The following is a 24,331-nucleotide window of genomic DNA, read 5'->3' as shown; positions in this document are numbered from 1 at the left end:
GTTTGGAGCTTATTCCACCACGCTGCTCCAATGCGGGTTGGCAGAATACACATGTGGCAGAATTTCAATGAAATTAGACACATGCAGGTTTCCTTTTCCTTCACCGTCAAGCACGAGATGAATTATAAACACAAATTTAGCACATGAAAATTCAGTGGTGCTTGCCCGGGCTTGGACCCACGATCATCGATTAAGATTCACGCGTTCTAACCACTAGGCCATCTCGACTACTATATATGACAAATAATATATTATACTTTTCGTTCCTAAATAATAGCAGTATACTACCTTAAAGAACGTTATACAGACTTATACGAATTTTAAATATTATCGAATCGATCATTGGAAACCGTTTCAATCAATGTTAATGTAAAATTTTTATTGTTTCAGGTTTATGTCACAGAAATAGCAGTGCCTGAAATTCGAGGCTGCCTCAGTTCAGTGTTGAAGATATTAAGTCAAATTGGTTTCCTCATATCATTTTCTCTTGGAGCTTACCTAAATTGGCATCAGTTGGCTCTAGTCGTCGCAGCTGCACCAGTTCTTCTCTTCTTGGCTCTTCTTTTTATACCTGAAACCCCATCCTCTCTCCTTCTACGGGGGAAAGAAGAAGAAGCGGCAGATTCCCTCCAATGGCTCAGAGGCCCAGATGCTGATATACGACAGGAATTGGCAACGATCAGAACTAATATTTTAGCAAGCAAGCAGTACAATGATGGTCGAGCTGGAAAATTCAAAGTACTTCTATCGAAAAGATTAACTAGACCAGTCCTTATTACTTGCGGTTTAATGTTCTTCCAGAGATTCACCGGCGCACATGTATTTAATTTTTACGCGGTTTCGATATTTAAAAAAACTTTTAGAATGATGAACCCACATGGTGGCGCTATTGCGACAAGTGTTGTTCAACTTCTAGCCTCTTGTCTCTCTGGAATGTTGATTGATAATGTTGGCCGATTGCCTTTACTTATGATCAGTGGAGTTATGATGTCAATAGCTTTCGCCGGTTTTGGTTCATATGCATATTACGATTATGTCTTTAGAAATACAACAGATCTAACTCAAACGGTACAAGGATCGTACGATTGGATACCATTATTATGCGTTCTTACATTTACAATTGCATTTTCTCTTGGTATTGGTCCGATATCCTCACTCTTAATTGGAGAATTATTTCCATTAGAATATAGAAGTACTGGTAGTGCTTTAGCAACTAGTTTCAGCCACCTGTGTGGCTTCGTTAATGTCAAAACTGCAGCTGATTTTCAATATTACATTGGTTTACATGGTCTATTTTGGATGTATGCAGGCTTAGCTGTACTCTGTCTTCTATTTGTTGTACTCTTCGTGCCAGAAACAAAGGGTCGGGAAATAGATGAAATGGATCCGAAATATGTAGAATCTCTATGTATTAATCGATAGTATTATAATTGAAAGTAGTGTGTGGTTGCAAATATAGACTGAATATCTTCGTAGAAAATAGTGGAGTGTGTCTCGAAAAGGCACAGAAGAACACGATGCTGTTAACACAATCTGTTTTAACAAATCAGCCTTTATCCAGTATTATTTTTAGTATATATGTATGTGTTAGTGTTTTCCAACAGTGCCTTATCGTTTAGTGTGAGTAGTTCCTCTTCCAAGTGTCACAAGCTTTATGTATGATGATATATATGACAAATAAACCCTAGGCTATAGATGTTTAGATGTTTTAAATGATAGTTTTTTACATTCTTAATCTTGATGTGTAAAATTCAAAAGTTAACAAAAAAAAATCATTTAATTTAATTATTTAAACTTTTAGCTGATTTTGATATACGAAACATTTAGATCACAGGAGGTGTATTTGTAAATATTCTTAACTATATAAGATCTGCAATGAAATAATAAACAAGATGCGATAAATGTATATTTATTTTTGTAAATATGAATCGAATAGCATATTGTAAACCACAATGGCTTAATAATGTGATCTTTACATACATCAACAGTATTGACTTATAGCATATATATATTTGTTTCATGAAAGCATTGTCATCTAGTTTATGAATCAAATATTTTGTTTTTATATAGATTCATATATATCAGATTATTCTATTGTGATATTTTATGAAAGTGTTTGTTAAATATTGTTAAATATCAATAAACGAAAAATTTACATGTGAAGAATGATCGTTGATATTTCTAAAATATTGTATTGAAAATTTTACTCGTTTCAAAATTATATAAAAGTTAAAAAAGTGGTGCTAGAACGGTGCCTCATGGGATGCAAGATATAATGTTTTATAAAATTGTTATATTTTTAACTTTGTATATAGATAGTTGTAAGTTTGTAAATAATATAAATATATATGTATTGTTTTACAAAAAATGCCATATATTGACGGGTGTACGACGTATGCCTTGTTATAGTATTGTGAAGTGTACTTAAGAATTAATTATTTTAAGTGTTTCAATAAAAAATCTTATAGAAAAAAGTATTTAATTTATCTAATACCTATTTGTAATTAACTGCTAAAAGGGCTTTGTGCAAGCTCGTCTGGGTAGGTACCGCCCACTCGTCAGATATTCTACCGCAAAACAGCTGTACTCGGTATTGTTGTGTTCCGGTTTGAAGGGTGAGTGAGCCACAGGCACACGGGACATAATATCTTAGTTCCCAAGGTTAATGGCGCATTGGCTATGCAAACGATGGTTAGCATTTCTTACAATGCCTATGTCTATGGGCGTTGGTCACTACTTACCATCAGGTGGCCAATATGCTCGTCCGCCTTCCTATTCTATAAATTTTTTTAACACAAACACGTCATCGTTAAGCTAATCGCAACAATATAGAATATTATATTCCATTTCATTTTGCTTTAGAATTTGTATAATATGCTTATGTTAATTTATAGAAATATTTATAAAAATGAAAATAATTTTTTTGCAGGTAGGTTAGAATTAAACGGCAAAAAAATTGTTGTCGAATGTTTAAGATTAAGTAAGACATAGTTCTTAACAAGGCTCTTATTAGCTTCTTATTTAACATTGATTCATCTCTTTCTGTCATCATTAATTTGACATATGAAAAAAGAAGACACAGATTTGTTTAACTAATCACCTACAAAAGTATATTTATAAGTCATTCTAATCTTTGCTTTACATATAAAACTTATAGCTATTTAGAAAACTGAAACGGTAAACCAAATCGTTTTAACAAAAATAAATGTAAAAAACTAAAATTTATTGAATAAACACGATACAAGTTACATTAACCCATCATCAATCAGTCCATTGTCAAAACGTTTCTTTGTATTATTACAAAATCAGGAAATACAATTTCCAACATTACAATGGAACGAATTATATTTTTCTGGTCACGGGCGATGCACAAATAAATAAACACGCGAAGTGTTCATTATGACAAGTGATGTTCTATTTAAACTGGACATTAATTGACTCCACTTTAATTAAAATCAACTCATTAAAATGATTATCTCGTTTTTGTTAAATCATTTTACAATATTTATACCGAAATAAAACGTAGAACATATAATGTTTCCATAAAATATTTTATGATTAAACATTTACGTTTAAATGCCTAATTATTTTTAATAGCAAATTAACAAGAAAATAATATTGCCGACAAACATAAAGCAGGCGCTTTTTTAAAATTTCCGCACAACGAACATATTGGTACTATATTAGAAACTTCGGGGAATTAATATTATTATATTCATTTTAAATTACACTTTAAACACAATTCTCAACTATCTAAGTAAACTTAATCTATAAGCTGTATTAACGCATCGTGTATAATGCAATATAGTGACTAATACATTTAATATTGCAATAAATCAAGTGGAGTGCATTAAAATTAAGTTTAAGACGAAGTACACTTGAAGTTTGAATTTATCTCTTTAAGAGATGCTTCAAATACATGCGACTATTATTGATGTACATAGAGTAAGTTATAAGTATGACTACATTATAAATGCGTAAGATTCATTTATGGCGACATGTTTCATAGAGCAGATGTTAGCATTGCCTAATAATAAATTTTAATCTCATGTTATAAAAAATACTAATAAATGTATCCGCATTGATGATGGTAAAAATAAAATGAAATAAATTCTATTAAAAACATTCCTATCTTGTTTAACTGTCAGCAGAAAGCAACTACTAATAATCTTTAGTGTTCTCGGTACAATCTAAATTCCGATCAAATAAATTTAATCTTATATTTGTAAAATTATTTAAAAGTGTATGTTAGAGAATACGTCTTGAGTAAAGTATATTTTGATATAATTTATGTCTAATAATGGAATATTAAATATTTGAAGTCATGATTTAGTAATAATGATGATAATGATCATGAAATTTTATGAAAACCAGTCCAAGCCAGTATCATCCATTATGCTTGGTAAACTGTTTATTGTAACCTGTATCATTGAAACCATTGACTGTATTATTATATAATAACAGTTGCTTTAAATTTATAATTCATAAAAAATATGTAGAAGGTGACAGATGACCAAAAATATTACTGACATACTTATATCATCTAGTCTGTGTCGAAGTCGACGTTATACCAATAAAAGGGATAGGTATCACGTTTTTTCCAGCTAACGAGTGGAAAACGTGCAATGCCCCCGGGGCACGACTGTTAACTGTTACACGTGATCGTATTCAGAGATAGATCTTAGTGAAAATTAAATGTTTATTATAATTTAATAGATACATTTGTATTCATAATAACAATTATTTTTATTTTTTTTATAAAACATTTATGTTATTTAAAATATTATAATGACATGCACCGCCTATCTCATATCCTATGAGTAGTTCCTTACGCCATTGGTTGCCTGGCGAAGATCGCTATATAACGATAAGGCCAAAGTTGTATGCTAATTTGCTTGTATCTATATTTTATGTATTTTTTTTTTATCTTTGTGGTGTACAATATCTGTTATAACTATCTATAAAATAATTTCTTACATTATAGCATTTTAAGTCTGTATTAAAATTTTATAAAATCACTTTCCCCAATTAGTTTTTAATAACATTATATTATAACGTTATTAAATGCAATTTTATTCGTTCGTTAGTATCTACTTATCTTTTATTATATAAAAGATAATTGATCTCGCATTTTAATCAATCGAACATAGATAAAAATTAACAAGTAAATTAAATTAAAAAGCCATTACTTTATCAATTTTAAATCTTTGTTATCATAATTATAGAACATTATCGAATTTTCTTTTCTAAAAAATATTAATACTCTTTACTTTTTTAATCCCATAAACGTTCAATGATCTTACCGATTGGTCTTGGTGTGCTTAAATGAATGACAAGACGGGTCGATTGAATGAGTTCTAATTTTGGAAAAATAAAATGTATATGTTTATATACTTATTAAGAATGGTACATGCCATCTAACAGGTTAGACTGTAATTGCGTTGCCCATAACTTTATCCCTCTTATTAGTGAAGTCTTTGATCTTTGTAAACTAGAGTTCTTAACTCGCCAAAAATGTACACCAGCGTCGTAAAAAAAATTTTCCGAAAAATTCTGTAACCTATCACTATGGCCTTAAAAGGCTTAAGTACGTTTCAAAGTTGAGTGCCTCAAAAATTTGTATTTGTAACGTTATAAATAATACTAAGCGTCACACGTCAACTTCACTAGGTGTACATTAAGAAGCTAAAAAGTATGCCATCACGTCCAGGTGATGGCATACTTACATATTATAAGGTTATAATCCACAATTTAAATTATTTTAACTATAATATGTCTGTAACAATAATCTGGACACACCAACTTATATATTTGTAACATAAATAAGATATAATATATTTAATACAAAATGGAACATTAAAATTACTGTTTGGAGATATCACCATTATTCTTATAGTTCCCAAATAATAATGCTCAACCAAGTCATACAGTGCGTACGTCATATTAATGACGTCATATCTTCAGATAAATCCAATACCCTATATATCCTGTAATTCACAAAAAAGAATCGATTGAGCGTGTTACTAGTGACGAGATGAAATAGCAATACAACGTATCATATGTTAGAGTGAGAGGCAATAACGTAGTTACCGGCTATTTCCATCTCACCGGAGATGCAGTCATCTGGTACGTTATATTGATATGATATCAATATTCGATTGCTTCCATTTAAAACAATAGAACTGTCAGAGCTTATTGATATTGGATTCAATTTTAAGAATAATAAAATTATCAATATGTTACAATTCAATGATAAGTTTACTAATCGGTAGAATGCCTTGGTGATAAGGTTTTGTGCAAGTCCGACTGGGGGTCCCACTCATCAGATATTCTACCGCCAATCAACAATACTTAGTATTGTTGTGTTCCGGTTCCGGTTTCCGGACAAGGGACATACCATCTTCCCAAAGTTGGTGGCGCATTGGCGATTGGATTGTTAATATATCTTAGCAGTGCCAATATCTGTGGGCGGACCACTTACCTTCTGGTGACCCATTTGCTCGTCTGCTTGCCTATTTTATATAAAAAAACTAAGATAATTGAGTTAGTATGGTTCAAATTGTTGGCGTTAAATTTTGCATTATATAATTCCAGTAGTAGCGAAGTTATTGAAAGGTATTGGCAGTGTTGGTTGGCTGTTGGAAGTAGTTGGTTCTGCTGTAACTGTCCAGTCCTGTGGGATTACTGCCATATGAGATAAATGCGTGACAAAATAAAGTGTGAATCTATGTTTATGCTCGCATTTATAATATCTCCTTCGCAATTGTCGCCGTGACCATAATCAGAGGCCATCATCAATTTTCGGCTGTTTAAACGCGTTTATGATATCAAAGTTAATTAATCGTAAGCTCTTTAAACACTATGAACTATAAGATGTGTCGGGTATAATGAAACACATGCAGTAGCAGTAGCAGTAACAGCCTGTAAATGTCCCACTGCTGGGCTAAGGCCTCCTCTCCTTTTTGAGGAGAAGGTTTGGAGCTTATTCCACCACGCTGCTCCAATGCGGGTTGGTGGAATACACATGTGGCAGAATTTCGATGAAATTAGACACATGCTGGTTTCCTTACGATGTTTTCCTTCACCGAAAAGCACGAGATGAATTATAAACAGAAATTAAGCACATGAAAATTCAGAGGTGCTTGCCCGGGTTTGAACCCACGTTCATCGGTTAAGATTCATGCGTTCTTACCACTGGGCCATCTCGCATAGCGAGCACTAATCTAGACTACGACTAACACCTGTTGGGCTTGAACAAATATTTGTCACGAATGGCACTGAAGCCCCGAACGTTAGTTCAGACAGTAACATTAAAACTGATCGAATAAACTCGTGTCAATATTATCTTTATTAATAAAATAAATTCGAAAGAATTACATAGGCACATACATCGTTCAATTCGTAGATATTTCACAGAACTCGTCACTTCAGAATGTTAAATAAAACTGGTGGTGGGGCTTTGTGCAAGCTCGTCTGAGTAGGTACCACCCACTCATCAGATATTCTACCGAATAAAACAGCATTACTTGTTACTTGGTATTGTTGTGTTCCGGTTTGAAGGGTGAGTGAGCCAGTGTAATTACAGACACAAGGGACATAACATCTTAGTTTCGAAGGTTGGTGGTGCATTGGTGATGTAAGCGATGGTTAACATTTCTTACAATGTCAATGTCTATGGGCGTTGGTGACCACTTGCCATCAGGTGACCCTTATGCTCGTCCGCCTTCCTATTCTAAAAATAAATAAAGCCGTCGTCATTGATATAAATTTCTAGAAAAAAAATCTATGATTTTTTTTTCTATTTTGTAATATAGTTTGTTTTTATGTTAGTTTTAATTAATTCTTATAATATTTTTCTATAAAATATAATGTTTGTTACATGTTTATCGAAATTAATTTTAATACAAATAATATTAAACGAACTTTACTATAACTAAACACGATTAAAATTTTCCTATATTCTCATATTTAAATGTTATTTTCTTGTACATAACCGCTTCTACTAAGTGAAATTTATTATAATATAATATGACGTTCAACTAACAACGAAGATATAGAAAAATTTGAAAAATCTGAAAATGAGTTCGTTTATTTATTACGCTTTCTTAACAAATCAACCGGCTATCATGAAATTTTACACACACGTCATCAGGTGACCAGAAAAAAATATTGGACACCTAACCTTCCCTCCCCACACTCACCCCCCCCCCCCCCCACACACACGCAGACGGAACTAATATTGTTATAAAAATGAAATATCGTCTATTAATCATTAAATCTATGTATTATATAAAAGTAAATTTGCTGTTTAATCGAGAATTGAAAATTTCGAAAAGTTATATCGAAGCGTTGGTGGTGTAATGGTCAGCATAGTTGCCTTCCAAGCAGTTGATCCGGGTTCGATTCCCGGCCAACGCACACTTTTTATCTACCGGTTTTTTATGCCATCGTTATTATTGTCAGGTTAGGTAGCTTCATTATAACTGCCGTTTTATAACCTTTAAAAACGAAGGGACCTCATACTAACTTACAATCTCCGTTGAAACCACTAGTGTAAAGTGAAATTGCAAAAATTTTGAAATCGCGTTGTTGTTATTGCCTAAGTACTTATACTTTACTATATATATTTGTTTTTTTTCGATTTGATTGTAGCTGTTGACCCAATTAGCCTCGACAGGGTCACCGGGCGGAGGGCGAGTCTTAAAATACACAGTCGGATGTTGGTAGCCCACTTAAGGGCTCAGAATACGCGTGTTCTAAGGTCGCTTCCTGTCATTCCAAATCTTGGCGAACTATAGATCACTGTCGACGTGAACGTCATACGCCTAAGTGCGGACGGGTTGTAATGAAAAAGAAAAGTGTGATACATGTACCTTAATAAATTTACAAATTCATTCTACGTAATTATATCTTCAAAAATTTAAACTACTTAATCTGTTGCCCCCTCCTATTTTTCATCCCTTATTACTACTACAAACATGAAAACTAATTTCCAAAACCCCTTATAATCATATTTTATTTTTTTATTTTTAGCTTTAGTGATGAGAAAATCGTAAATTTAGGCATTAATGAAAATTTAATTAAAAATTAAATGTATCTCATTGAACGTTTGAATAATACTCAAAATTGAGTTAAAGTTAAGTTATACTTCTTATTAAAAAAAGTGTGCGTTGGCCGGGAATCGAACCCGGATCAACTGCTTGGAAGGCAACTATGCTGACCATTACACCACCAACGCCGTGTTAGAAAACATTAATACAATCAATCGTGTTTTCACAAATGTTACCAATTACGTGACTTCCTGTTTAAAATCCACGACTGGAGTAATCAAAATATGATATTTATTACTATAGCACTTATTAAAATTAGTGTAATGTGTTTGGAATTTTTGTTATAAAATGATAAGTGTCTTTTTATGGCAATTTCTATTGCCGATACAATATCTGGCGAAAAAATTTGGTGGTTTTAAAAGTATAGACAAGGCATTTGACTCGCATTGAGATCGCAATATTTCATAGCAGTTGAAGGTTATTTTTTAAATATTAACTTCAAAATACCCACCTATTACATTTATTAACACTTCCTAATTACCTAGAACATTGTACTTAAGATGGAATGACGAATTTAATTGTACACATTGTGTAACCTCTGTTCCAAGTAAGTGACCGTAATATGTCTTTTTGAGAATAAATGTCTTTAAACCTAAATATTTCCAGTTGGACTGGCATATACCCCATCTGATGAAATATTAATTATTCCTTACACATCCAATCTGCCACCAACAATGGGCACGAACATGATATGCCCCTCGTGCCTTGGGTTACATTGGTTAACACACCCTTCAAGCCGCAACTCATTAAGTATTGCTACCCAGACGGGCTCGCGCAAAGCCCACCCGCCAAGTAGCTGTCCGTGCAACTTAACTGTACAGTCTCATGGATGAAGGATCGCGACTGATTCGCCCTGGGAATCCAGGTGGAATTACTCGCGGAAGTGTATAGATGTAACTTAGACGCTCAAGATGCCATTATATTTTTATTAGTTTTTAGTATTCAATTAAATATTATGCGTATACTAAAAAAAAAAACGATTACAGATTTCAAAAGGCGCTATAAAAGCGTTGGTGGTGTAATGGTCAGCATAGTTGCCTTCCAAGCAGTTGATCCGGGTTCGATTCCCGGCCAACGCACACTTTTTACATACTTTTATTTTTTTAATATATTTATTCAAGCATTTCCATCCAGACTTTTAACCAAACTACATCGTGTACATAGTGTATTCCAATCACTAGAGAAGTACACAAATAAACAACTTCGACATTGAATTGACACGATTGGTCGACATGGCGTCTTGAATGTCAATAAAGTTATTATAAAGTGTATAAAGGTTATGTGGCATGGTGTTGTGTTATAGTACAGTACAGTAACAGGCTGTTCATGTCCCCCTGCTGGGCTAAGGGCTCTTCTTCGTTTTGAGAAGAAGGCTTGGAGCTTATTCCACCACGCTGCTCCAATGCGGGTTGGTAGAATACACGTGTGGCATAATTTCAATGAAATTCGACACATGCAGGTTTCCCCACAATATTTTTTCACTTCACCGTCAAGTACGAGATGAATTATAAACACAAATTAAGCACATGAAAATTCAGTGATGCTTGTGGTTGTTGTGTTATAAATTAGGATATATTAACCAAGAACTGTACAAACAGTTCTTGGTTTGGTGCATACCATAGCAGAGTAATTAGCAAATCTTATGGAATATGTTAATCTATGGTTTACACTTATTTACATAGTTTGGTAAAGAGCTTGTTTTTATTACAGAGGTATGTGGGGAGATATAAAATTTCAATACAGTCTGTGAGCCAGTGTAACTATAGGCACAAGGTAGTTTGTTTTATAGAATAAGTAAGCGGACGAGCATATGAACTACCTGATGGTAAGTGGTCACCAACGCCCATAGATATTGGCATTGTAAGAAATGTCAACTATCGCTTACATCGCCAATGCGCCACCAACCTTGGGAACTAAAATGTTATATCCCATGTGCCTGTAATTACACTGGCTCACTCACCCTTCAAACCAGAACACGGCAATACCAAGTACTGCTGTTTTGCGGTAAAATATCTGATGAGTAGGTGGTACCTACCTAGACGAGCTTGCACAAAGCCCTACCACCAGTAAAAATATATAAGTATTGCTAAATGCATCTGTTTGTAGATTAGCGAAACTTTTAAGCATATGTGGCAACTACGCCCACAGTTATGGTTTGTGTTATAAGAAAGTTAATGATCACTCTGGCCAAAGAAAAATGCCAGCCCTCAACTATACCACCCATTAAGTTATACGGTACTCCGTTAATGAGGTTTTTACAGTATGAGTACCTTGGTTATGTGGTATCCTGGTATGAAAAGAAAATCGAAATAATAAAAAGTGTGCGTTGGCCGGGAATCGAACCCGGATCAACTGCTTGGAAGGCAACTATGCTGACCATTACACCACCAACGCCGTGTCAGAACGCTTCAATACAATCAATTGTGTTTTCACGTATTTTAATAATTACGTGACATTTTGTTCAAAATTAGTACGTGACTGTCTAGTTGTTCCTTAGTTTTGTTATAAAATTATAAGAATGGCAACTGTAATAAAATAAAAATACATTAGTTATAAAACCTTTATATCGAATGGCAAAGGTTATTATTGATGCTGGATTGATAACATACGCCTCCAACGTATGCTGAGCGGTGTTCCTGTCCACGCAATAGTGTTGGCACATCTTTGCTGCTTCGCGTCGGTATACTCTGAAACAACCATGACCGGTAATTATCTGCGTAAGTCGGAAGGACGTTTCGTCTCATCCAGGCTTCGAAGACAGGCTATGCATGGCTGTTTTAGTATACTAGGCTAAGCTGTCGTAGGTCAGCCATGGCGTTCTGTTATTAAGGAAAGAGTACCGGTGGGTTTAGTTTTAGACAATCGATCAGAATGCAATACATTATTTATGCATTTACATATATGCATAAAAAAACTTATGTAAACAATATATATGCCTTATTTCTTATATATATAATATATATGTAAGTAAATGAAAGTTCATTTGATGTTTTTCAATAAACAAATAACATTATAATATTTTGTTTAATAATCACAAATAATTTATCAAAATTAATTGTTTTCATCCTATACAACTAAAAAATGTGCGTTGGCCGGGAATCGAACCCGGATCAACTGCTTGGAAGGCAACTATGCTGACCATTACACCACCAACGCCTTCTGAAGAATCAACTAAAATTCGAAACGGAAAATTGAAAAGTTTTAAATTAAAACAGACGAGTTATCGTGATTAGAAGCTTTATAAATTACTTGTAGTTATAGCCTTAGGATAGTCTGTAACAAAATAAAAAAAAAACACCTTAAAATTCTTGATTGCTAACTTAGGTAATAGTAAATATAATAGTAATAATAAAAAAAAAATATGCAGGCACATCAAAATAATGGATAGAACACAAAAGACACGCACAACACCTACAATGAGATAAGAAATTACAATTATTATAAATTAGTTTTTACAATAAGTGTCAACTTAAAGATAAAATGAAAGTTAAAAATCACTTTTTTATAAAACAAAAACAAAACAATTTTTATAAAACAAAACAATTTTTATAAAACAAAAACTTCACAAACATTACAACATTAAAACATGTCAGAAATTAAATATATTTGTTTTAAATGTTACGTTAATTATTGGAAATTAAATTTCAATTGATTAATATAATATGCAATAGTATTTTTTTATATAGTATAGGTAGGCGGACGAGCATATGGGCCACCTGATAATAAGTGGTCACCAACGCCCATAACCACAGTTTACTTCGCCAGTGCGCCACCAACCTTGGGAACTAAAATGTTATGTCCCTTGTGCCTGTAATTACACTGGCCCAATCATACTTCAAACCGGAACACAACAATACCGAGTACTGCTGTTTCGTGGTAGAATATCTGATGAGTGGGTGGTACCTACCTAGATGAGCTTGCACAAAGCCCTACTCCCATTTCATTTTCATGTTTATTTAATCAATTATAAAAAAAGATCACCCCACCGCAACTGTCTGGCTGTACGAACGCGATCAGCCCAAAAACTACCGAGCTGATTTTCTCTGTCTGTCTTTTATGCTTAAACGACTAAACCACTGAACCGCTTTTGATGACATTTAGTATGAAGCTTGAACACCAAGAGAGATTTTTTTTTGTGAAATTTACCCCAAAACTAGGATATAGAGAAACATCTTGCAAATTGGCGAGCCGGTTGGCGTGGTTGGTAGATACTCGCCTTTCACGCCAAAGGTTGTGGGTTCGATTCCCACTCAGGACAGACATTTGTGTGCATGACATGTCTGTTTGTCTGTTTGAGTCTGGGTGTAATTATCTATATAAGTATGTATTTACAAAAGAAAAGTAGTATATGTAGTATATCAGTTGTCTGGTTTCCATAGCACAAGCTCTGTAGGAGCTTAATTTGGGATCAGATGGCCGTGTGTGAAAATGTCCCAGAATATTATAATGTGTCACTGTTGACAAAAGGTCTATTTCCCATCAAATTAAGAAGAAGTTTTGGAGATTTTTCCGCCATGCTGCTCAAGTGCGGTTTCATGGATACACTGACGATTAATGAAAGGGATTAACGAATATTCGGTCGGGTATGGATAAGAAGTGCACGTATATTTTAATTTCAACATAAACATATTTTGTTTGACAATTTCACTCGCTTACTATTACTTACTATGTTTTATATATATTTTATTCATAATGATAAGGATACCATTTTTATATAAAATCTGAAAATGAAGCTAGATTGAAATGAAAATAATAATATCTGTAACTTAATTATTTATATTACATTTAAAGTTACAAATATTTAAAAATAATTTATTTTCAACATATTTAAACAAAAATAAAGTGCGTAGGCCGGGAATCGAACCCGGATCAACTGCTTGGAAGGCAACTATGCTGACCATTACACCACCAACGCCCTGTAGGATGCATCTGAATTTTTAGACGTATAGTATAATTTTCTCTTCAGCTTCTATCCTTTGTGCCTTAATTTCTTTCATTTTATTCATCTATATAATTTCCAGTAAAATATAGTTATTCTAAGCATCTTGTCTTCATACAAACATTATATTTAATCACAGTATTTTTAGTCACTTCTATATAATCTGATGTACCTTAACAAATTAATGTATATGTATAATTACTTAGAAACTTGCATTTTTGGTGCAATTTTTTTTGTCGAGTGAACAAAGGCAATTTTGTTTGACAACTGACATTATTTTTTTTATGATGTGAATGCCTCGTTGGTCTAGTGGCAAACCCCAGCTCGAATATGAAGGTTCTCGTGAAATAAACCACATTGCCGAATCGAATACGAACTAAATATTATAAGCGCAAATTTGCACCCGCGATCGTCATTCAAGATCCAATTAATGTATCAACCTAACATATTCTAGAAAATGGTAAAGTAAAGATGAAATTATCAAACAATAAAACTATTCAATTATAATAATAAGCAAAGAAAAAAGGTTTGTCAAATGCAAATAGCATTTAAAAAAAGTAGCTAATTGCTTAGTAGGAATAATAAGTTTAATCCAAGCTCCTCCTAGTTTTAATCAGCGACAATAAGCTTTCCTAACGATTGAGTATGAGAACTTAAGCTCGCTACATAATATTTACTAATTAGCGGTTTCAACAATTATTTTTAATTGAATACAGAAAGAGCCAATAAGGTCCACACACTCACACAGGCGTTGAGAAGCACCACCCACAGACCTTGTTATAATAAAGCAAGTAACAGCTGTGCATGTTCCATTGCATCGTCTTAGCCTCCTCCCCTTTTTGAAGAGAAGGTTTGTAGTTTACATCATCACGTGGAAATATGTGTCAGATTTTCATCCGCCACATGCAGGCTTCCTCACAATGTTTTCTTTCAACGCCGAGCACGAGATAAATAATAAACACTTGCTTGGATTTGAACTTAGAATCAGCGATTAAGAATTTAAGATTCACGTCTTCTAACAACAGGACCATCACGGCTCACAGACATTGGCAGTGTAAGAAATATTATTTTTTCCAGTCACGGCCAATTATAATACAATCATATTTAATACACTCGCTCACTCACCTCTCAAACTAGCAACAGCAATTGAAATTAATTCTATTTAGCGGTATAGTAATTATAAATGGGTCGTATTTACCCAGACGTGTTTGCACAAAGTTACCTCCAACTGTAACGTGATTGATAGCATTTAATGAGATGTTTATATCTATTGTATGCGGGGCAATTGTATTGGCAATTTAGAATATTCATAACAATCACAAATACACAGTAATATTAGCATCCGTTGGTTATCTGCTTTATACCGTAGTTGTATTGTGCACAGATTAATTCGTTAGTAGAGGCTGAGACAAACGCTTTTTGATTCAATATGAAATAATTACTTAAATAAATAAAATGAACTGTAAAATGTACTTAAATATTAAGCACGTCTTTAAAATAGATTACAAGCTCTGTACAGATTGCCTGATAAAATTATAATTGTGATTTTATAATAACTATGAAAATATTTGTGTGATTTAGGACGCGACGAGAATCGAGAAAACCAAGGCTCATGCATTATATATAATAGATAAAAAAAACATGAGTAGTCAAATTAAATAAAAAAATATTTTATTTTAGTAAGCATGCAATGGCAAGAAAATCAATGGTAACATTTTTTAATTTTTTAAATATAAAATTAACAAATAATAACATCACTAAGTTAATAAATACGCTTTATTTATTAATGGATAAAATTAAAAAATATATGGGGAACTTTATTATGGAAACGAATACCTATCTATTGTGTGAATGTTGTATAGCGGTAGAATATATGATAATAATTCTCAACGGCCAAAATGGACCAATGGATGGAGTGGATTGCCAGCTATCTAACACGATCAGAAACTGATCAAACTATAGTGCTATTCAAGGTAATGTAATATTGCTATTTATCTAACTCTGAGCTGCCTATGTTATTTCTGATACATTATATATTTATTAAACTTTATTGACTACAAACAATTGCTTGGAACAAAATGTGAACGTTCTAAGTTGCATTTGTCAACCCGTGATATCCAACCTAGGACTCATTTGCTTCAATAGCAATCGATTTTTTGTCATCTTCCTGACACTTTAGCCTGCTTATTACTTGTTGTTAATTATCTCCGAATAAGCTTATATATTTTATTCTAAATAAATAAATAAATTATATATTTGCATTGTTGTGTTCCGGTTTGAAGGGTGACCGAGCCAGTGTAACTACAGGAACAAGAGACATAACATTCCCAATATTGGTGGTGCAACGATATAAGGAATGGATCATATTTCTCACAGCGTCAATGTCTATGGGCGATGCTGTTCAGGTCATTTGGCACCGCCTTCTTATTTTATATAAAAAAAACTTCAATTACAATATAATACGTATATTCAGCAAATCCATTCATGTAACGTTTTTCAAAGTGTTATTACATATTTAAAAATGGCTGACTTATTAATAAATACTCATGGGAAATTATCGACTATTTGAAATATTTATATATTATATTTTCATCGTTCAAATGATAAAATTTCACTAAAAACAACACGCGTTGGTGGTGTAATGGTCAGCATAGTTGCCTTCCAAGCAGTTGATCCGGGTTCGATTCCCGACACTCACTCATTCTCCAACGCACACTTTTTATTTTATTTCATCAAAATACATTAATTTCAATTAATCGATTAATTTTTTGTGATTATAATTTATGTGTTTTAAGCACATGCAGTGATTTTATTTATGCTGTAAGCTACTCTATACCACCCCCATTTAAGATGTAAACACATAAGTATAGAATAACCTCCCTCTAAAGGGTGGGTAGCTCAGTCGCCGCGGCGCAGCGCCGCCAGACGGTCGCTACAACCGTTCAGGCCATTTCGAAAAAAAAACAAAATTTTCCAAAAAAAAAACTAACGTTCAGCCTACAATAATTAAAAAAAAAAATTAAATATACCATAAATCCGTTTTAATATCAAAGAAATAAATTCATTCGTGGTTATTCGTGCGCTTTGTACGTAGCGCGAAATAATGTGGGGGATGAAATTTTTCGTGTAAAATTCGTCAATTTATCGTTGCCTTGCAGACTATGAGCAGTTTGGACCGAGTAAGTTTCTTATCGATTGTTTTGCGTTGTCATAGGTTTGGTTATCGAGCATGCCTTATCTTATATATATCATTTGATTTCCAGTAATTCCGTAGAACTTCGTTACGAAGTAGAAGTTTCGCTTCGAATAAATTGTAATTTTATTCAGTGGATTTAACGTATCATGATTAAATTATAAAAAATAGATTTCAATTGTTTTTTTTAATCGAGTGATTTGATTTGAATACATTAGATCTTTATTTTTATTTATCTGTTTGTGTGCTTAAGAACAACATTATACTTTTTTATACTTTTAATAGTTGAAAACCTTAAGCTAATAAGTCAGTATTAAAAAATTACAAAAAATAAAATCTAATAATGTCGATAATGATTATTTTTTTAAAACGAATCGAATTAAGTCTTATGTATTGTATATATATATAAATACATATTCAATAATTGTTTATATTTATTGCAAATATTGAAACAATTACTTACTAATTTAGATATATTGCATATACAATATATTCATGTATGGAATATATATAATTATTGCTATTTGGTCGGGCTTTGTTTAAGCCTGTGGTAGGTACCATCCATTCATGTTATTCTACAGGCAAACAACAATACTCATTATTGTTGTGTTTCGGTTCAAAGGGTGAGTGAGCCAGTGTAACTACAGACAAACGCGACATAGCTTCTTAGTTTCCAAATTTGGCGTATTAACGATGTAAGGGACGGTCAATATTTCTTACAGTTCACATGTGTAACCAGTGGTAGCCAGTTACTATCAGCTATCAGGTAGCCTATCTTTCCAATCTGTCTATTTTAAATAAATTAAAAATATATATGGAATACAAATAATTTTATTAATGAATAAAATTTATCTTCGTATTAGGATAAGACTGGTGACTTTCTACTGGTGGTAGGGCATTTTACAAGCTCGTCTCGGTAGGTACCACCCACTCATCAGATATTTTACCGCAAAGCAACATTACTTGGTATTGTTGTGGTCCGGTTTGAAGGGTGAGTAGGTCAGTGTAATTACAGGCGCAAGGGAAATAACATCTTAGTTCCCAAAGTTGGTGGCGCATTGTCGCTGTAAGCGATGGTTAACATTTCTCACAATGCCAATGCCTATGGGCATTGGTAACCACTTACTATCAGGTGCCCATAGGCCCATATGTTCGTCCGCCTACCTATAATACAAAAAAGAGGTTTGGTGTTAGGTATAAATAATAAAATGGTCGATCCTTAGGCTTATTTTGCTTCATACCAAATAACATCAAAGTCGATCGTGTGGTTTAGCCGTTAAAGCGATACATATAGACAGAGTTACATTCGCTTTTATTATATCAGTAAAGATAAGGGTATATTCGTAAAACGAATAAGGAAACCCCGTATGGTTTGGGGCTAATTTATCAGTGATAGGTGATAGTCTGCCTGATTCCGGGGGTAGACTTTCTAAATACAATTATTTTGGGTCGGTACGCCTGTAACATAATAAAGAAATATATATAAATGTAATTTGATAATACCCATATTATTCATAACAATATTATGTGAAGATTTGTTTGTGTTTTATTTTAACCGTAACAGCCTGTGAATGTCCCACTGCTGGACTAAAGGCCTCCCATCATCTTTTTTGAGGAGAAAGTTTTGAGCTTATTCCACCACGCTGCTCAAATGCGGGTTGGTGGAACACCAACCCGCATTTGATTACCACTAAGCCATCTCGGCTCATGTTTTATTTTGCATTAATTAAAATAATTGTCTATTTTATTTAAAAAAAAGGTTTTATTGTTTTTTTTTTAATTTATAATGAGTAGGCGGCCACAGACATTGGCTACAAGAAACATTAATCATTCTTTACATCGCAATGCACAACCAATCTTGGAAACTAAGATGTTATTTCCCTTGTGCCCGTATTTACACTGGCTTACTAACCCTTCAAAGCACTCTAATCAAACACACCACAACTTACCAAGTAAAATGAGTAGAATAAATTATAAAAGAAGGGAATTAGGATTTGTTATACCTTTGCGCAAAAATAATATGGATAAATAATAATTATATTCTCAAAAAACACATGAATTCGATCACATGCGAAACTAATAATCATAATAATAATATACTGGGACATTCACACACGGCCATCTGATCCCAAACTGAGCAGAGCTTGTACTATGGAAATCAGACAACTGATAAACTACACATACTACTTTTCTCTTGTTAATACATATTTATATAGATTATTACACCCAGACTCAGGACAAATAGATATATTCATGCACCCAAAAGTCTGTCCTGGGTGGGAATCGAATCCACAACCTTCGGCGTGAAAGGCAGAGTATCTACCAACCACGCCAACCGGCCCGTCGACTACTACTAATTATTACATATCGTATATTTAAGAATTATTTTTAAATAAGATAATGAAGTAGTAAAACTTAAGGGTGCGTTTAATTTAACCTTACAAGATTAACGGCTTAAAGTGTTTTAGTACAAAGGATAAGCCAGCGTTATTACATGATAGATATAACTGCAAAGTTACTTCCTTTTATATCGCCAATATTAACTGTGAAATTTTAGCATAAAGAGACATGGATTATTTTTACAAACTATAAACTACGTATCTGTCCCTTTAGTATGAACTTGGTGGTAATGATCTTGCAATTCTATTTAGATGGTACTACCTACTTCTTATTCTTCCTTCTTATTCATAGATAATGAATAAGAAAAATATTTTTTAGGATCTAAAGTAGAGCAGACACAAAATTATAACGAATAATTGTAATCATTAAACTTAATAATTATGTAATTAAATGTAAGAGAATAAAACATAAGAATATAAATATATATATATATATATATGTATATATATATATATATGTATATATATATATATATATATATATATATATATATAAGTGTGCAACCGTGATGTGTCTCAGATATCAACCACACATCTTCCAAGTTGTGTTCCAAAATCCGACACTTATTTTTAATGTACCAATTTAAATGCGAGTGAGCGAGACAGAGCTATTACAAGGTATATAACATTTTCGATCGCATTGTTTTGACAGTTATATCTGGAATTGGATATCCTTATTACAGTGTGTAGTCTACAGCCGATGGTGACCACTTACTATCAGATAGTTCATTTGTTCGTCTGTCTTCTTAAATAGCTTTAAAAACATAACAACAAGCATATTTTTTTTTTGCGTACTGAAGGCATATGGAGTGATTTGTAGGCCAAAGCCAAAGCTCCTTGGAAATAATTAAAAAAAAAACTATTTAAAATTAAAAATAATATTCAGTCAATTTTATACTTCCGCTTTGTTAAGTAGAAGCCGAGATGGCCTAGTGGTAAGAACGCGTGAATCTTAACCGATGATCGTGGGTTCAAACCCGGGCAAGCACCACTGAATTTTCATGTGCTTAATTTGTGTTTATAATTCATCTCGTGCTTAAAGGTGAAGGAAAAATCGTGAGGAAACCTGCATGTGTCTAATTTCATTGAAATTCTGCCACATGTGTAATCTACCAACCCGCATTGGAGCAGCGTGGTGGAATAAGCTCCAAACCTTCTCCTCAAAAGGGAGAAGAGGCCTTAGCCCAGCAGTGAGACATTAACAGGCTGTTACTGTTACTGTTTTACTGTTGTTAAGTAAGCTACATAGTAGCGTTGTCAAAATCATTAGTCAGTAATTGATACTAAGATTCGAGCTGAGATAACGCAACCGATTAACTGCAAGTTAGACCCTAATCTATTTGCCTAGATTAGTTAGATCTAAGTCGCATTGTCTTGTTTCAATTATATTAAACAAACTATAACCTACATTTTATTGCTTAATCAACATTCTACATGATTCCGAGCACAGTTTTTTTTTATTTAGATTATTAATTATCTGGATTTTACCATACATAATATTATTGTATATAAATTAATAAAAACATGATTATTTATTATATTATATAAGATTAAACACAATAAAAATAAACTTTATTCCAATAGTATCTAACAGCACTTTTGAATATTAATTTTGTAAGTTTATATTTTATGTAAAACTGCCGCGACTTGTGAATGTAGATTCTACTAAGAAGAAGTAAGAAACTTAGTTGTTACACTTTAGTTTTAGTTTTTAATTAATGAAGCTGTCATTATGCTGTGTTTTAATAATGAATTCAAGTAATTTTATTTCGAAGGGTCGCAGCTTATTTCACACTTGTGACGTAATTTCATTTCATCTGTAATTATTTTTAATTTGTATTTTTATATGGACTAAAGTAAGTCCACATATTCATTATAGTTTTTGCTTTTTAAAATTTGTGTAACCTGTATTTGTCGGATGATATTCTGCTACATATAGTGTATCCACCCTGTTGTTATGTATGGCTGTTAATTTACCCTACGGAAAATATCCAATTTAACTATAAAACATAAAGCTTGAATCGAGTAATAGTATAAATCGAATATCAATAATCGATATATCGATATGAAATAATCGTGTCAAATATCGATTTCAATAGATTCAATAGATTCAATCAAATATCCGTACCGTGCCGTGTGCAATGACATTTCGAGGATTTGTCATTCGGGCCATGGGTTATCGATTAGGAAGTCGTGCGTACTGAAACAGTTTCGATTCGATATGACTTCTCTATTAGATGTCGAATATTCGATATATTTGTGTCTAGAAACGTTTATTTTATAGCCATTTGCGATTGGTTTCGGAACGGAAATTAAAGTTTACTTTAGTAATTATTGTTATGCTTTTTTTAATGTTATAAAGCCATGTTTAATCCAAAACGTGCTGAGGTGACACAGAGGTTAGAACGTGGGAGTCTTAATCGATGATCGTAGGTTCAACCCAGGTAAGCACCACTGAATTTTCATGAGCTTTTTTTTACAGAATAGGAAGGCGGACGAGTATATGGGCCACCTGATGGTAAGTGGTCACCAACGCCCATCAATCAATCAATCAACAGCCAATCGTTGTCCACTGCTGAACATAGGCCTCTCCCAAGGTGCGCCAAAGCTCCCTGTCCTCCGCCTTCCGCATCCAGTTGGTGCCCGCCACCTTCTTAAGGTCGTCGGTCCACCTGGCTGGAGGGCGCCCTACGCTGCGCTTGCCGATTCGTGGTCTCCACTCTAGGACTCGTCTGCTCCAACGGCCATCGGTCCTACGACATACGTGACCAGCCCACTGCCACTTCAGCCTGCTAATTTTGCAAGCTATGTCGGTGACTCCGGTTCTTTTCCGGATAATCTCATTTCTGATCTTATCCTTCAAAGATACTCCGAGCATAGCTCGCTCCATAGCACGCTGAGCGACTTTGAATTTGTGGACTAGTCCCGCAGTTAGTGTTCACGTTTCGGCACCGTATGTCATGGCAGGTAAGACGCATTGGTTGAAGACTTTCGTCTTCAAACATTGCGGTATAGACGACTTGAGGACTTGACGAAGGTTGCCAAATGCTGCCCATCCCAAGCGAATTCTTCGATCGGCTTCCTTCTCGAAGTTGTTCCTACCGACTTGTATTATCTGTCCTAGGTAGGTATATTCACTAACAACTTCGAGAGGTTTCCCCTCGACGTATATCGGTCCCGGCACGACATGCCTATTGAACATGACCTTGGTCGTGTCCAAGTTCATACTGAGACCGACACACCGGGAAGACTCGCCTAGGCTACGCAGCATTTCGGTGAGTTGTTCCAGCGACTCTGCTATGATGACGATATCGTCGGCAAATCGAAGGTGTGAGATGTACTCGCCGTTTACATTGACTCCATACCTAGTCCAATCCAGCGTTTTGAAAACGTCTTCCAACGCGTTGGTGAACAGTTTCGGGGATATTACATCCCCCTGTCTCACCCCTCTGCGCAGTTGGATCGCCTTCGTCTTACAGTCCTGGATGTGGACAGTCATTGTAGCGGCGTTGTACAGACATCTCAGTACCTCGATATATCTCCAATCGATATGACATCTCTGCAATGAGTCGAGCACTGCCCAGGTTTCGATGGAGTCGAAGGCTTTCTCGTAGTCCACAAATGCCATACACAGCGGCTGTTTGTACTCTTCGGTCTTCTGCACAATCTGCCGAACAGTATGGATGTGGTCCACGGTGCTGTAGCCTGATCGAAAGCCAGCTTGCTCTGGGGGCTGGAACTCGTCAAGTCTTCTGGCGAGACGGTTCGTGACAACTCTTGAGAACAGCTTATACACGTGACTCAGGAGGGAGATTGGTCTGTAGTTTTTCAAGAGGGTTTTATCACCTTTCTTGAAAAACAGTACCACCTCACTCCCGCTCCACGTTTCCGGGATCTTGCCATGTTGGATGACGGAATTAAAGAGGCTTACTAGCTCTTTCAGGACCGGAGTCCCGCCTGCCTTAAGCAACTCTGTTGTGATTCCGTCATCTCCCGGAGCTTTGTTGTTTTTAAGCTGTTCTAGAGCCGCCCTAATCTCTCCGTGGTCAACGACCGGGAGCTCCTCGGAGTAATGGCGCATAAGAGGGGCGCGCTGGTCATCAATACTGATTCCCACGGGTTTATCCGATCTTGAAGAGAACAACTGCCCATAAAACCTCTCTACTTCTCCGACAATCTCAGGCCTAGAGGTAACGACCCCACCATTTTCAGTTTTAAGTTTTGTCAGACGCGGCCTCCCAAACTTACGAGCGAACACTTTCGATCCCTGATTTTGCTCAATCGTAGCCTTGATGGCACGGGTATTGGAGCGTCGGAGATCGCGTCGCGTCAGCGTTTTTATTATTCGATTAAAGGCCTTATCTGGCAAAAATGATGGTAGTTCTCGTCGTTTTCTCATGAGCACGAGTGTCTCAGCAGAGAGTTTTGGTGCGTTGTCTCTTCTCTGTGGCGGAAAACACTTGCGGGATGTGTTTTGCAGTATTTTGACCAGCGTGTCGGTTCTCTCATCAATACTGCTTATGGTTTCCAACGCGGTGAATTGATTTTGAAGTTCCATTTGGAACTTTTCGGAGCCTTGAGCAGATTGGAGCATGGTAGGTCGGAGAGTAGACCTCATCATTCTCGATCTTTCGGCTTTTAAGTTGATATTTAGAGTGCCTCGAACCAAGCGGTGATCACTTCCGGTATT

The 24,331-nt window shown here is 34.5% G+C and overlaps 1 protein-coding gene and 6 non-coding genes across 7 annotated transcripts in view; 3 read left to right on the top strand and 4 right to left on the bottom strand.

Annotated features, from left to right (window-relative positions):
- The window catches only part of LOC126777653 (facilitated trehalose transporter Tret1-like), a 91,590-nt gene extending 89,124 nt beyond the window's left edge, over positions 1 to 2,466 (top strand). The window contains exon 5 of the mRNA XM_050500770.1: positions 391 to 2,466. Coding sequence (XP_050356727.1) covers positions 391 to 1,422 — 1,032 coding nt within the window. The 3' untranslated portion in view covers positions 1,423 to 2,466. The remainder of the gene's footprint in view (positions 1 to 390) is intronic.
- A 5,880-nt stretch (positions 2,467 to 8,346) lies between these two features.
- Trnag-ucc (transfer RNA glycine (anticodon UCC)) lies at positions 8,347 to 8,418 on the top strand. Its single transcript has one exon. It is a non-coding gene; the product is annotated as a tRNA-Gly (tRNA).
- A 748-nt stretch (positions 8,419 to 9,166) lies between these two features.
- Trnag-ucc (transfer RNA glycine (anticodon UCC)) lies at positions 9,167 to 9,238 on the bottom strand. Its single transcript has one exon. It is a non-coding gene; the product is annotated as a tRNA-Gly (tRNA).
- An 879-nt stretch (positions 9,239 to 10,117) lies between these two features.
- Positions 10,118 to 10,189, top strand: Trnag-ucc (transfer RNA glycine (anticodon UCC)). Its single transcript has one exon. It is a non-coding gene; the product is annotated as a tRNA-Gly (tRNA).
- Positions 10,190 to 11,432: 1,243 nt separating this feature from the next.
- Positions 11,433 to 11,504, bottom strand: Trnag-ucc (transfer RNA glycine (anticodon UCC)). The gene has a single exon. It is a non-coding gene; the product is annotated as a tRNA-Gly (tRNA).
- Positions 11,505 to 12,194: 690 nt separating this feature from the next.
- Positions 12,195 to 12,266, bottom strand: Trnag-ucc (transfer RNA glycine (anticodon UCC)). The gene has a single exon. It is a non-coding gene; the product is annotated as a tRNA-Gly (tRNA).
- Positions 12,267 to 13,953: 1,687 nt separating this feature from the next.
- Positions 13,954 to 14,025, bottom strand: Trnag-ucc (transfer RNA glycine (anticodon UCC)). Its single transcript has one exon. It is a non-coding gene; the product is annotated as a tRNA-Gly (tRNA).
- Between the last annotated feature and the right edge of the window lie 10,306 nt (positions 14,026 to 24,331).

Source organism: Nymphalis io, chromosome 23, assembly GCF_905147045.1.
Source record: "Nymphalis io chromosome 23, ilAglIoxx1.1, whole genome shotgun sequence".
Lineage (NCBI taxonomy): Eukaryota > Metazoa > Arthropoda > Insecta > Lepidoptera > Nymphalidae > Nymphalis > Nymphalis io.
The sequence above is the reverse complement of the archived record's forward strand: the minus strand, read 5'-3'. Positions and strand labels throughout refer to the sequence as shown.